This window comes from Nycticebus coucang, chromosome 4 (assembly GCF_027406575.1).
Source record: "Nycticebus coucang isolate mNycCou1 chromosome 4, mNycCou1.pri, whole genome shotgun sequence".
NCBI lineage: Eukaryota > Metazoa > Chordata > Mammalia > Primates > Lorisidae > Nycticebus > Nycticebus coucang.
In genome coordinates this window covers 133,257,650-133,271,296 of record NC_069783.1, presented here as the reverse complement: position 1 = coordinate 133,271,296, position 13,647 = coordinate 133,257,650, and the positions used below count along the sequence as shown (strand labels likewise).

Here is a 13,647-nt window from a genome sequence, read left to right as displayed (position 1 = left end):
CAGGGGTCTCATTTTTGCTCAGGCTGGACTCAATTCGTGAGCTCAAGCTATCCACCGCCTTGGCCTCCCAGAGTGCTAGGATTCCAGGCCTGAGCCACCACACTCAGCCAATAGACATTTACATTGTTTCCATTTCTGGCTATTATGAATAACACTACAATGAAAATTCACAAATGAGTTTTTGTGTGGATGATGTTTCTGTTCCTCTTGGGTATATGTACCTAGAAGCAGAATGGCTACATCATATAGCAATTTATTTAATGTTTTGCATTTTGAGGAGCTGCCTGTTTCCCAAAATGGCTGCACAATCTTACATTCCCAGAAGCAACATAGTGGGGTTCCAGTTATTCCACATTCTCTGCAATACTTGTTATTAATTGAGTTTTTATTTTATTTCTTTTTTGTTTGTCACCCTGGTAGAGTGTCATGGTGTCATAGCTCACAGCAACCTCCAACTCTAGGGCTCAAGTGATCCTCTTGCCCCAGCCTCCGAGTAGCTGGGACTACAGGCATCCGCCACCACACTCAGCTAGTTTTTCTAGTTTTGGCAGAGACGGGGCCTCACTCTTGCTCAGGCTGGTGTCAAACTTCTGAGCTCAAGCAATCCACCCAGCTCAGCCTCCCAGAGTGCTGGGATTACAGATGTGAGCCACCGCACCTGGCCTGTAACTCTTTGCATGTGAGGTCTTTGTTGTGTTTGATGTCAGGGTAATCCTGGCCTTCTAGAATGAATCGGAAAGTGTTCTCTTCTGTTTATTCTTAGTGCTTCATCTTTACTGTGTCTTCACGGGCTTGCTCTGCGTGACTGCCTGGCTCAGTGAGATCCTGGCACTCAGTCCAGCCATATCCCTGGAAATGTGCAATTTATTTCATCAGCTACACTTGGCCTTGCATGTCCAGGATATGTTGTGGCCCATGTCAGGGACTGTGGTGAGAGCTCTTCTGTGGGATTGATAAAAAGTCAATACACCATACGGTAAATTTGCCAACCATAAGGCCTTGGGGGAACTTCCATTACAAAACTATCCAAGCCTTATGCTCTGAAACGCATTTTTGTAGACTTTCTTGATGACTTTTCAGGACAAGGGATATGAGCTTAGTCATGCTTAGGTGACATGGGGGCAGGTAAGGAGATGTCATCCCCAAAGGAAGTGAGAGGCCATCTGAGAAGCTCCTCAAGGTGCCCCCTCAAGGGGGGGGGACGTGGAGGCTGCCTGTAGCGTGGGGACGGGCATGGGGGACACAGCACATGGTGGCTGTCACGGATAACCACAAACGGGGAGTTGCTATTGGGGTCCCCCAAGAGTCTCTGGGTCTCTGGGCCTGCAGGGGGGCTGCCATGGGAGTCTTAGAGGGCTAGACCAGTGTTTTTCAACCTATTTTATATTGCGGCACACTTAAACCTATAGCTAAAACGTCCATGCACACTTAAATTATGTTGATCAAAAAAGAATATACTTACTGTGCTTTGAACTTCTTTTGAAAATAATTTAATTAATGATCTTTAATAATTTTCACACACACACCGAGTTGAAAATCACTGCTCTGGAGCTCCTCCCAGGAGGGTGCAGGTTGTGTCCAGGAGGCTGCTTGCCTACTTGCAGGACAGGGGAGCTGAAGGCTCAGAGCAGCCACTCTGAGTTCTGCCAGTTCAAAAAGCACTGTCAAAGGCTGCTCAGTCCTGCCCTTGTCGTGAAGACGGCTGACCGCCACTGTGGGAGAGACTCAGGGATTGCCCAGGGCCACTCATCTCACTGTGCCTGAAGCCACAGCCCTCATGCCACCCTGCGTTGGGGGGCCTGGATGGTGCCCGCCCCCAGTGGAGTACACGTGTTGGGGGAGGGGTCTGGTGCAGTAGAAAGAGGGTTGGCTCTGTACCCCCAGATCCCCATACACCTCAACCTCACCCCGGTGACCCGAGCTAGTCACTAACTGGTGTCTTGAGCTTCCTCATCAGTGAATGGATCACAGTGATAGGACTTCCCTAGAGCTCCGTGACATGGGGTGGGGTGGGGGGTGCTCTCTGGGTGTGCCTTGCGGGTGGTGCTGCGAGCCAGTCGGGGCGCCTGAGGGTGGGGGCGGGCCGTGCGCGCAGGCGGCGCTGGCGGGCTGGGCAGGCACAGCGCTCAGATCAGCGGCTGCAGGTGGGTCGCAGCGGGTCCCACGGAGACGAACTCCGGCAGGTGCCTGGGGCCGGGGCGCGACGCAGTTGGCTCCTGCACGGCAAGGTGTGTGGGGTCCCGACTCCAGGGCCCAGGGCACCCCTTCTGTTTGGCGGTGGGGGGGATAGGAGTGGGAGACCGCCAGTGTCTGACACCAGGTGGTCAGCCCCCCACCCCCCACCCCGCCCCAGACCTGTTCCGGGTCCTACCAGCCTGGCCCAACTCCAGGAAGCTTCGGATTTCACATTGTTCTTGGATCCCAGACCACTGAGCGATACCCAGCTGCTCCCTAGAGCTGCCCCCTCCCCACCCTCAGGGCCACCCAGACAACCCCCGTGGGGCTCCTCTGGGCACGCTTTGCTGCCTGGGAGGCAGACAGGACTTCCAGACATCCCTGACCCCCATCCTAACCCTCCAGCAGGCCCAGGGTGTGTGTGCCCAGGTCCCCAGGGTGGGGACAGAGAGAGGACTGGTGGTGGACAGTCCAGGAGAGACTGAGGGCTGCCCATGACGCTGCTGGGCAGCCCGTCATTCCCCTCTGGCCCCAGCAGGTACCAGTAGCTGGCTTGGTGCTCCGCTCAGCTGCCTGCCATGGTCTGCGGGCTGCCCAGTGCTGCCGGCCTGGCACGCTTCTTCCAGAAGCTGAACAGGCTGAAGCCGCTGGAGAAGTCCAGCATGGAGACGTCGCTGAGGCGCTGCCTGTCCACACTGGACCTAACCCTGCTGGGTGTTGGTAGCATGGTGGGATCAGGCCTCTATGTGATAACAGGAATTGTGGCCAGGGACATTGCTGGCCCTGCCATGATCTTGTCCTATAGTGTGGCTGCTTTGGCCTCCCTCCTGGCAGCCCTTTGCTATGCAGAATTTGGGGCACGCGTGCCCCGCACAGGCTCTGCCTACCAGTACACCTACAGGATCATGGGAGAGCTGTGGGCCTTCCTCATCGGCTGGAACATTATCCTCGAATCTGTCATTGGTGGCGCTGTTGAGGCCCGAGCCTGGAGCGGCTACCTGGATTCCATCTTCAGCCACAGAATCCGCAACTTCACTGTCACCCACGTGGGATCCTGGCAGGTGCCCCTGATGGGCCACTACCCAGACTTCCTGGCTGCCGGAATCCTCCTTCTGGCCTCTGTCTTTGTCTCCTGTGGAGTTCGGTTCTCCTCCTGGCTCAACCACATCTTCTCAGCCATCAACCTGCTCATCATCCTCTTCATCGTCATTCTGGGCTTCATCCTGGCTGAGCCCCACAACTGGAGTGCAGAAGAGGGGGGCTTTGCACCTTTTGGCTTCTCTGGAGTCGTGGCTGGCACTGCCTCCTGCTTCTATGCCTTTGTGGGCTTTGACATCATCACTGACTCTAGTGAGGAGGCCCGGAACCCGAGGCGGGCTGTGCCCGTGGCCATTGCCACCGCAATCGGCCTGGTGGCAGGCGCCTATGTTCTTGTCTCCACCGTGCTGACCCTCATGGTGCCCTGGCATAGTCTGGAGTCCGACTCCGCACTCAGTGATGCCTTCCACCGGCGGGGCTACAGCTGGGCTGGCTTCATTGTGGCAGCTGGCTCCTTGTGCGGTAAGGGCCCTTTCCAGGAAGGGTGGCAAAGAACAGAATCTTCACAGTTCACACTTCCAGGGAACACACTATCATCTGTGCCTTGATTTTTCCAGTTGCACAATGGGCCCAGGAAACTGCTAATTATTAGAAACTCTTCACCCAGGCTTATTGGGAGGGACTTCCCCCAAAACTGTATGTTGAATGCTAGTTTTAGTCATGGGTTTCTTGAGGAGAAGGACTCAGCTCTCATCAGATTCTCCAAAGGGCCTGTGATCTAAACTGGAGTGTCCCATTCCTGGGGTGAGGGACTGACAATATAGTACCCCCACACTGATGCCCACTCAGAGAGCCCACACAAACTCACAAGGAGCCACCCATGCTCTGGCCCCAGCAGAGGCCTGTCCACCATGCTGACCACTGCCCTACCCTCTTCTACAGCCATGAACACTGTCCTGCTCAGCAACATCTTCTCCCTGCCTCGCATCATCTATGCCATGGCTGTCGACGGGCTCCTGTTCCAGGTGTTTGCCTATGTGCACCCCCGGACACAGGTGCCCGTGGTAGCTACCATGCTGTTCGGGATCCTCACGGCCCTCCTGGCACTGCTGATGGACCTCGAAGCGCTGGTCCAGTTCCTGTCTATTGGCACACTACTGGCCTACAACTTTGTGGCCACCAGCATCATTGTGCTGCGCTTCCAGAAGGCTTCTCCATCCAGCTCCCCAGCCCCGGTCCCGACCAGCTCTGGCCCCCTGTCCAAGGAGCACAGCTCCATCTCAGACCACATGCAGCCGGCGGGTGCAGAGCAGGTGTCAGTCCCTGAGCCTGGACAGCTGCGTCCTGTCCTGAGGCGCTATCTGGGTTTCCTGAGTGGGTACAGCCCTGGGAGGGTTGTGACTTTGGCGCTTTGCCTCCTGATGGCCTCAGCCATCACCCTGGGCTGCGTGCTGATTTTTGGGGACTCGGGCCTCCCACACTGGGGTTACATCCTGCTGCTGCTGCTCAGCAGTGCTGTGTTTTTGCTCAGCCTCCTCATCCTGGGGGCTCTCCAGCAACAGCCCCGGCAGGACACATTTCAGGTACATCCCCCAGAACAGCAGGCTCCCCTTGCCCCTTCCTCTGTCTCCTGGGAATGAACCAGGGCTCACAGGGCTGGGGAGGCCAGCACAGCCATGCCCCACCCCTTTGGGCATGGTATCTTCTGCACCCCAGCTAGTCCCACTCTGTCCCCTCAGATCCCCCTGGTGCCCCTGCTCCCGGCCCTCAGCATCCTCCTCAACATCTGCCTCATGCTGAAGCTCAGCTACCTGACCTGGGTGCGGTTCACAATCTGGGTACTACTGGGTGAGTGGGGCCAGCTGGGCCCCGAGTGGGCTGGGAGGGGGGCAGGGAGGGCTGGGACCTGCCCTCAGGCTCATCCCCTCACACCCTGCAGGACTCGCTGTGTATTTCAGCTACGGCATCTGGCACAGTAAGGAGAACCAGCAGGAGCCCCCAGAGCTGACCGTCACCCGCTATGTGGTGTTCCCCAGTGGCAGCCTGGAGGAGACGGTGCAGACGGTGCAGGCTGTGCAACCCTCCAGCCAGGCACCACCCCCTGCGCCCAGCCACACTGAGTAGCTGGCCACCCTCACCTGCCCTGCCCTCCCCTACCTCCTCAGGAGCCCCCTCTGTCCAGGGCAGCTTGGGTTTACCTGCTCAGTCTGGGGTCCCTAGGACTTTAGGACTTAGCCTAAGCACTGAGCTTCAGGTCTCCAGGAGGGAGCCTTGGCCAGCACTGGTGCACTGGCCTCTTAGCCCAGTGCCTTCCTGCTCCTGACCGACTCCAGCTCCCTGGAAGGTGAGGTGGGGCAGGTGGGGAGGCCCACAGGCCCAGGGATCCATAATAATAATGGCTCACCCAGCCATATGGTCTGCTGCCGTGTCCACTGTAGCATTCTTTGCAGCAATGAGGTCTCATCTGCTCCCAGGAACTTGTCCCCAAGTGGGATTGACAACAGTCCATGCATCAAGACACTAAGGCTCTGCAAATGGGAGGTGCCAGCCCTGGGACCCACCTGGGTCCAGGTGTCCCCCAACCCCAGGCCAGTGCCCCCTGTCCAGCACCCTGACTAGCCCTACAAACACCAGGTAGAGAGGACGAGGGGCTGTGACAGGAGAGGTCGCCCCCGCCACTTGTCCTCCCCGCAGGATGATTCAGGGAGTAGATCTTGGGCCCCAAGGAGGCTGCATTAAAATGGCAGTGGGGTTCCAGGTTCTCCTTGGTTTTCCTGGATTCCCAGAGTGGGGCAGGTGCCTGACCCAGGGACACAGATGCACCCCAGTACATAGGCATACCGCACACAGCCATGTCCATCCCCACGCGACCCGCACAGACCACCCTAGGGGTGCTGCCATGCAGAGTGAGGCGGCAGCTATTTCTAGGTTCATGCCCAGGCCTCAGCTCTCAGGCTGTCTCTCTCTACCCTCTCTTCAAGGGCTCTGAGATGAAGGCTCCATGTGGTACACAGGGTGCTCAGCTGTGTAGGGCCACACAAGTGCCTGCTCCAGCCTGCCTGGTGGCTTTAGGGCCTCATCCTGGAGAATAGTGGGCAGGACAGCTGCAGGCCAACCCTGCACACCCCCCACTGGTCTCCCCCTGGCTGCACCCTGTCCACCACAGATGCCTCCCCTCCCGTTCCTTCCTGTAAGGATGACACAGGACACTGCTGGCCTTGCCAGCTTTACTCAACTTGTCCAGCCATGACATCAGCTTTCTCCAGGCCCCAAGGACAACCAGGTCCATGGCACCCATTGTGGACAACAAGGCCTCATGGGCCATGCTGTCCCACCCTGGCCATTCAGAGCCCACCTCCAATGGACACAGCTCCGGGGATTGAGAGGCAGCAGGGACCCCAAGGGATTTGCTGAGTCTCTGGTGCCAGGTGATTCCCAACCCTGAGCCTCCCCAGCATGTCCTGATCACCAGATACCCATGATTGAAAGCAGCCTCTCCCCTCGGAGGGTGAGCGACCCTGCCCCACTCTGGGACCAAGACAGGGCCTGGGTCCTGCCGTCTCTCCTGCCCCTCCCTACCTACTGAGAAATTTCTCTGTCTCTCTCTTTTTTGAGAGAGTGTCTCACTATGTCATCTTTGGTAGAATGCCATGGTGTCACAGTTCACAGCAACCTCAAACTCTTGTGTTTGTGATTGTCCTGCTCCAGCCTCCCAAGTAGCTGGGACTACAGGCACCCACCACAACACCCAGCTATTGAGATAAGGTCTCACTCTGGCTCAGGCTGGTCTGGAATCCTGAGCTCAGGCCATCCACTGGCCTCAGATTCCCGGAGTGCTAGGATTCCAGGCCTGAGCCACTGCACCTCGCCCGGGGAAACTTCTCTTATCAGGCAGGATTCAGGGCCCCGGGAGGATGCCTGGGGTAAAACCTGGGGCCAGGCTGCTCTGGATCCTTTTTAGGCACATTCCTTCCAGTCATCCCACGTTGCCTTTGTCAGGGTCAGGACCAACCTGGGGAGCTGCCCAGACAGGTTCCTAGGTGTGACTTGGGCTGCAGTGAATGTCAGAAGTGCAGCCCCCCACCCTCCTCACCCCCAGGTTCCCAGGGGAGCAGGTTCCAGGGGGTTGGCTGAGGGTCACCAGGATGGGATGTAGAAGATTCTGAGGGGCACCGTGACCAATTCAGCCCCCTCCCGCCCATACCAGCCCTCAGTGGTCCGAGAGCTTCTGCTGGACAATGGCCAGCACTCATTAGCTAAACTTGTGTGAGCCCAAGAGATGTTCATGCCCCTGCCTGGGTCCCTGGGGGCTGGATTCTCTGCCCTCACCACACTTTTCCACAGATGACATCTGCCCTGGGCAGGATCCCTCCCTCAGGCCTTTTTCTGCCTTATCCACAGGGCAACTGGAAGGGTGGGGTCTCTACCTGGGATGGGGGTACAGGGAGGGGGAGGAGGGTCAGTGGTGACAGCTGTGAGCAGACCTCTGCTAGGAACACGGGACAGAGTCTGGGAGGGAGACTCCAGATACAGACACAGCAGGAGTGGGGGTACCAGGCTCATGTTTCCCTGCAGGGCTTTAAACAAAACCGGCTCCTGTGGTTCCCAGACAGTATCCTGCCAGAGGTGGAGTCAGAAGGGACCCTCTGCTTGGGAGTTTGAAGGTGGTCTTCTCCCTTACAACCCCCTGTCCAATCCTGGTGAAGTTCTACTTGAGATCCCCAAGGCAGTGTCCCCTCCCTTCCCAGCGCCCCACCGCCGACCAGCAGGAAATGGCGACAGGCCTCAGGAATAGGCCAGTGAGTGGGTGCCAGAGCCTGGACAGGGCCACCCTGGTGTCGGTGTCTGGCTCCCAGCAGCAGTGGCCATGGGGGCAGGTGCTGAGCCCTGTCTAAGGCACTTGGGTAGCTTGCTCCACAGGGACTTGATGCTTGCCTTTGGGGCCTTTGCCTGCAGACAAGGACAGCAGGTCAGGGATTGGGCCAACATCCCCTGAAGTGTGACTCTACTCAGTGTCTGGGCAGAGAGGCCTCAGCTCGAGGACCCCAGTATGCAGGATGAATAGGGACCAAAGACCCTATTCTTGGCAGGGGAGGGCATCCCCAGAAAAAGGGAAAATTAAAAAGTAAGCTAAAGGAGTCAGAACACGGAAAAGTCAGCTAGTTTACCTTTAATCCAGCTATTGCTAAATTTCTTATCTGAACAAGTTTCTGGCCTTTCCTGAAACTCTGGCCTATTGGGGATACACCTTACGCCCATACCCTGCTGAGTCTGTGAACACTCGGAGGAAGAAAATGGCCATAAAAGAGAATATGACGAGACCTAGAATAGATACACCTTCTAGGTCGTTTCCTGCCCGTTAAACAGACAAAGCAGATACACTTTGTGGAGATTTGCATTCAGCTGGGGCAGAGACGGAACAGCTCGAGCCCTGAGATATGAGCAGGAGGGCTTGCACTCCTTATCGCAGAGGAAAATCCTCTGTGGTGGTGATGAAAAGAAAAAGCTCCTCTCCCACCCATTCCTCAGAGGAGATTAACGCCAGTGGTGTTTTAATCCACAGTGAACTAGTGGAGCTTAACACCTCCCTTGGAATCTGTGTCACTGCAGACTGGAGGCTTCCCCCAACAAGGCTCAAGTTTCAGATTCCTCAAAACTGCTCAAATCCTTAATAATAACAATAGAAGCTTATACGCTCACTCAGAGAAACTCCTGGTGTCTTTGTTCCCTCCCTCAGTTTGCCACCTAGCCAGATAGATTTCAATAAAAGCTGAGTGGAACAGAGACTCAAGGCCACTCGCCGGAGCCTATGAACAGGCGGTGGACGCCTGGGCTCCCACCTTTGAAAGTTTCATTCTGTGTCTCATGCCTCTTTCTTTATGTCATTCCTAACTTTACATTTCTTCAGTTGGTCGTGCAGTTCTGCAGGTCTCAGCGGACCTTTCCCCCCAGGCAGGACCCGATACCAGCAGGCCTGCAACTTACCTCCTTATACTTTGTCCTCCAGTAGAAATGGGCTTCTCTGTCCACATATAGCAACAGTAGGTCACAGAGGAAAGTGACCTAGGAGAGGTAGGGCCAATTCATGTCCCAGCCCCCCAACCTGCCTCCAGCCGCCTCCCCAGCCCACAGCCTGTGACTCAGGGCTGAGGCATCAGATGCCCCAGGCCGCCCTAATTCAGCCCGAGGGAGCCCCTGGTGCTCAGAATCACCATGCCCAGCCAAGCTGCCCCGGTGCCCAGAGTGATGGCTGTAGGGATGAGCCCGAACTTCCCTGCCTGACGGAGACCTGGGCTGAACATCTCAGGCCACACGTAGTGCCCCACATGTCCCCTCCCGTCCCCAGCCAGACCCCTACCTGCCCAGTGACAAACCAAGGAAGTCAAAGCAGACCTAGGAGGAGCTGGGCAGATGATGTCAGACACAGCAGGGGACAGGGAGGGTCTGGGCCAGCTGGTCCATCTTGGTTGCCGTCGTCCCTTCCACTGTGAGCCACCTGGTGCTGTGGACCACAGAGAACAGGCAGGAGTCCACCCGGGAGCAGAAGGCGTCTTCAGCCGCTGGCACCTGGGAGGCTCTTGCCTGTTTGCGCCTCCTTCCGCATCCTCGTTTCCTAATTTCCAGAGCCAGGGGTTTGAGGGAGTTCTTTGTATAATAACACCCTGGATTCGCAAATTGGACCTGGAGACACTCTCCCTGCTGCTGACTGGCTTGTGACCCTGTCCCTGGTCCACAGCATGAGCTGTGACATGCTAGGCTTGGGGAAGGAATGTGGGAATCCTAGGACTGGGAGTAGGTAGCCGCTGGGGAGGGTCCCTCTGAATTTCCTGGTCAGGAGTTGGGAAGCCAATACCCCTTTGGTTTAGTAAGACCAGATGCCTGTCAGCTGTGGAAATGGGTGGAAACTGGGATGCCGAGTGTGTGAAGGGGGTGGAGGCCTGGGGATGAGGCCGGAGGAAGCCCTGCTGCTGATGGACAGCGGGGACACAGAGCCAGCTGTCCACGCACGGGGCGCTCCTGGCCGGCTCTGAGGCCGGCTTGGAGAGTCAGGCGGGGCCCCAGTCGCCTCATCACTGTTGCCTTGGATTTGTGCCCACTCTTTTCTTTAATCCCAGAGATGTTCTTACTTCCTTTTCAAGGATGCCACTACTTCCTTCAAAATACTAAAGTGTTCCCATTCTGCCGGGCCTGCTAAACAACAATGACAACCGCAACCAAAAAAAAAAAAAATAGCCGGGCGTTGTGGCGGGTGCCTATAGTCCCAGCTACTTGGGAGGCTGAGGCAAGAGAATCGCTTAAGCCCAAAAGTTTGAGGTTGCTGTGAGCTGTGATGCCACAGCACCCTACCAAGGATGACATGGTGAGACTCTGTCTAAAAAAAAATAAAAAATAAAGAGAAAAGAAAACAACTACTCCAGAATGAGGGGACATTAGTGAGACCACAGGGTGGGAGGCCGAGCACCAGGAGCCAGTGCCCACTGCGTTTCCAGAATTGTTCTGTTTTGTTAATTACGTTTGAAAGTCTTTCTGCTGCACTTGCACATCCCATAAAGCAGGAGTTTTCAAATGCGTTTTCTGGGGTTCCCTTTCACCTGCTCTGAGTGAGGGGCAGGAGGGCTGACTGCCCCCAAGCAGCACAGCATGTCTGCCAGTCACCACCTCCACAGTGGACCATGTAGAGACAGGGGGTCACCATTGATAGAATCAGGAGTAAACTGCCCAAATAAACTTGGCCCACCCACCCAGGCAGGGTCAGGTTCGTGGCCTGCCCAGGAAAGGTCAGACTCATGTTCCTCCCAGGAAATAGGAATGCCACCAATCCTGGCTGCCCTAACCCTTTAACTCCCTGTCCATCACAGCCCAACTGTGGATTTCTCCCTGGTCAGGAAGCTCACCCCACTGCAGGTGGAATAAAGTCCACTTTAACTGCATGAATTAGATCTCCATTTTCCTTTCATCTCCCCTCTTGGAATGATTTTATCCTTGGGTCAGGGAAGGACCTTTCAACCGTCAGGTCACCGGATTAGGCGTGAATGTCTGGGAAGGGTCTGAGTGCGGCAGCTCATGCCTGCAAACCAGCATTTGGGGAGGCCTCTGTGGGAGGATCACTTGAGGCTAGGAGTTGGAGTTTGAGATCAGCCTAAGCAACTTAGTGAGACCCTATCTCAACTTTTTTTTTAATTAGCTGGAATGTGGTGGCACAGACCTATAGTCCCAGCTACACTCAGGAAGCTGAGGCAGGAGAATCACTTGAGGTCAGGAGTTCAAGGTTGCCGTGAGCTATGACTCACTGCACACCAGCCTGGGCAGTGGCAAGACCTATCTCCTAAAACAAACAAACAACAACAACAACAAAAAAAAAAAAAAAACAGGAAGAATCATAAGGGAAGTTGTACAGATAATGAATGGAAATGCAGGCAGTAGATGGTGAGAAAGACAAACATGGAAGGCAAATACAGTAATACACAGTAGAGGAAGCAAACCAGCCGCCCATACGGCAATGGAAAGGCAGAGAAGTCCGCTAATGTCCCTACAAAGGAGCTGAAACTACAAGGGACTAAGTGCTTAAGAGAGAACAAATGGGAGAAGGACAGAGACACTGCCTCCCGCGATTTTGGAAAAGGCACTGTCACGGTCAGGTTGGAAACAAAAATTCATAAATTGTGAGGTCAGCTGCCTCATTTTTTCACTGCGTATCAGCTGCAGATTCCAAAAAGGAGAAAGTCGCACTGTCGGGGCAGGATGCCATAGAAGGAAAGTGCTGGGGATGGGCACCCAGGGCGGTCTCCATGTTCCTATGCTAGAAGCAGGGGCTGAGAGCACAGGATTTAAGGGCACCAATCAAGGGATAGGGAGGAGTCCCAGAGAGGCCAGGCTGCCAGAATGAGCTTCCCGGGACCATCAGGAGCTGCTGCTTGCGGTGTGCACACAACACAACAAACATTTTAATGTAATCAGGAGGGGAACAGGCAGATGATTTCATGACAGAAGAGGAACAATGCCTCAGCCTGTCTCACTGTGGCCCTGGCAGGCTGTAAGGGCTGGAGGGTGAGCAGGCGGCCAGGACGGGCCTCAGCTCTGGAACCCCCGCCAGACCCCAGTGGGTGCTGAGGGCAAACCGCAGTGGACTCTGGATCCTGTCTGGGGGGTGCAGGCCCCAGAACAGGGAAGACTCTGCCAGAACAAGGCAGACTCCGCCCAGGTGTTTCTCTCTTCAGATAGGGTTAGACGCCTGCTAAGCGGGGCTAGAGACCCTGTTTGGTCGGGGGATGGTGGTGGCTTCCTAGTGGCTGACTGTTTTTCCCCAAGGGTGACATGTGCCTGCACTGCCCTGGATCAGGGAGCACCTAGAAGCATGGAAGCTGCACCCAGCTGGTGCAGACACTCCCTTAGGCAGCCATCTGGTGCTCGTGTATGTGATACATGAGGCTGACTCAGGGAGACCTGTCTACAGAAGCCCCTTCCCCCCCACATTTCCATTTAAGAACATGTTGTCACCAGTAGGAGGCCCTAGCGGAGGTCAGAGAACACAGGGACCCCACTGGCATAAGGTGCTCCAAGAAGAAGATAGACACACTCCCGGCATCCCACAACAGCCACTCTGGGGCCTGGAGGGAAGCGTCCTAGCAGCAAGGGCGTGGGCCACACTTCAGTGGGGATTCTTTGCCACTGAGCTGTTAAGTGGGCACCGCCTTTACCATTGCCAGGGCCTCCCTTGATTAGATGCCCCAGTGAGGTGCACAGCATGGGGTCAAAGTCAGAGAAGGCATCAGGCCATCTCAGCCCTGGGGCTCTGCTGGTGACAACACCTGTCTCCCAGTGTATCTTTTTTGTTGTAGGTGGCGGCGGCATATGTCTGGTTTTGGAGGCCATGTCATGTTCCTAGAAGAGCCCCCGCTGCTCTATGGCAGATTCCTGAAAGAAGCCCCCCCTCCCCAGTCCTCAGCAGCAGCCCCCACACATCCCCCGCACTGTGCCCCGGGGACCAGCAGCCACAGGTAGTAGGAATCAGGCATTGCTAAACAAATGCCCTTCCAGGCTTGGCCCTTCCCACCCCAAGCCAGGGGCCATGACAGGCTTCTTGCCCACCCTGAAGGTGAACTCACAGCCTGTGCCCAGCAGATTGTTGGAACAAATGAAAAGATGGAGGAAAGGCCTAAGACCAGAGTCGCTCCGGCTGGAGCACAGAATAGGCTCCTCCTGGGTTGGGGCCCAGACCTACCCCCACTGCACCTGAGGCAGCCCTGGCACTGGGGTTGGCCTGATGAGGATTGTCCCAGGATCACTGGGCTCAGGTCACATACCTGGTATTCCAGGGAATTTCTGAGGTGCCTCATCCCCACCTCTTGACAGGTGCACCAGGAGGCTTAGTACTTTGTATTACTTTGGTGGCCAAGAAGGAGAATCATTAAGACTAGAAAACATTTCATGGAA

At 55.9% G+C, this 13,647-nt stretch overlaps 1 protein-coding gene across 1 annotated transcript in view; it reads left to right on the top strand.

Moving 5' to 3' along the window:
* The first annotated feature begins 2,753 nt into the window (after window positions 1–2,753).
* LOC128584428 (cationic amino acid transporter 4-like) overlaps window positions 2,754–13,647 on the top strand; it is a 29,648-nt gene continuing 18,754 nt past the window's right edge. Inside the window, exons 1-5 of the mRNA XM_053589393.1 lie at window positions 2,754–3,735; window positions 4,156–4,796; window positions 4,953–5,061; window positions 5,153–5,304; window positions 5,515–5,571. Of these exons, the coding sequence (XP_053445368.1) occupies window positions 2,754–3,735; window positions 4,156–4,796; window positions 4,953–5,061; window positions 5,153–5,304; window positions 5,515–5,571 (1,941 nt within the window). The remainder of the gene's footprint in view (window positions 3,736–4,155; window positions 4,797–4,952; window positions 5,062–5,152; window positions 5,305–5,514; window positions 5,572–13,647) is intronic.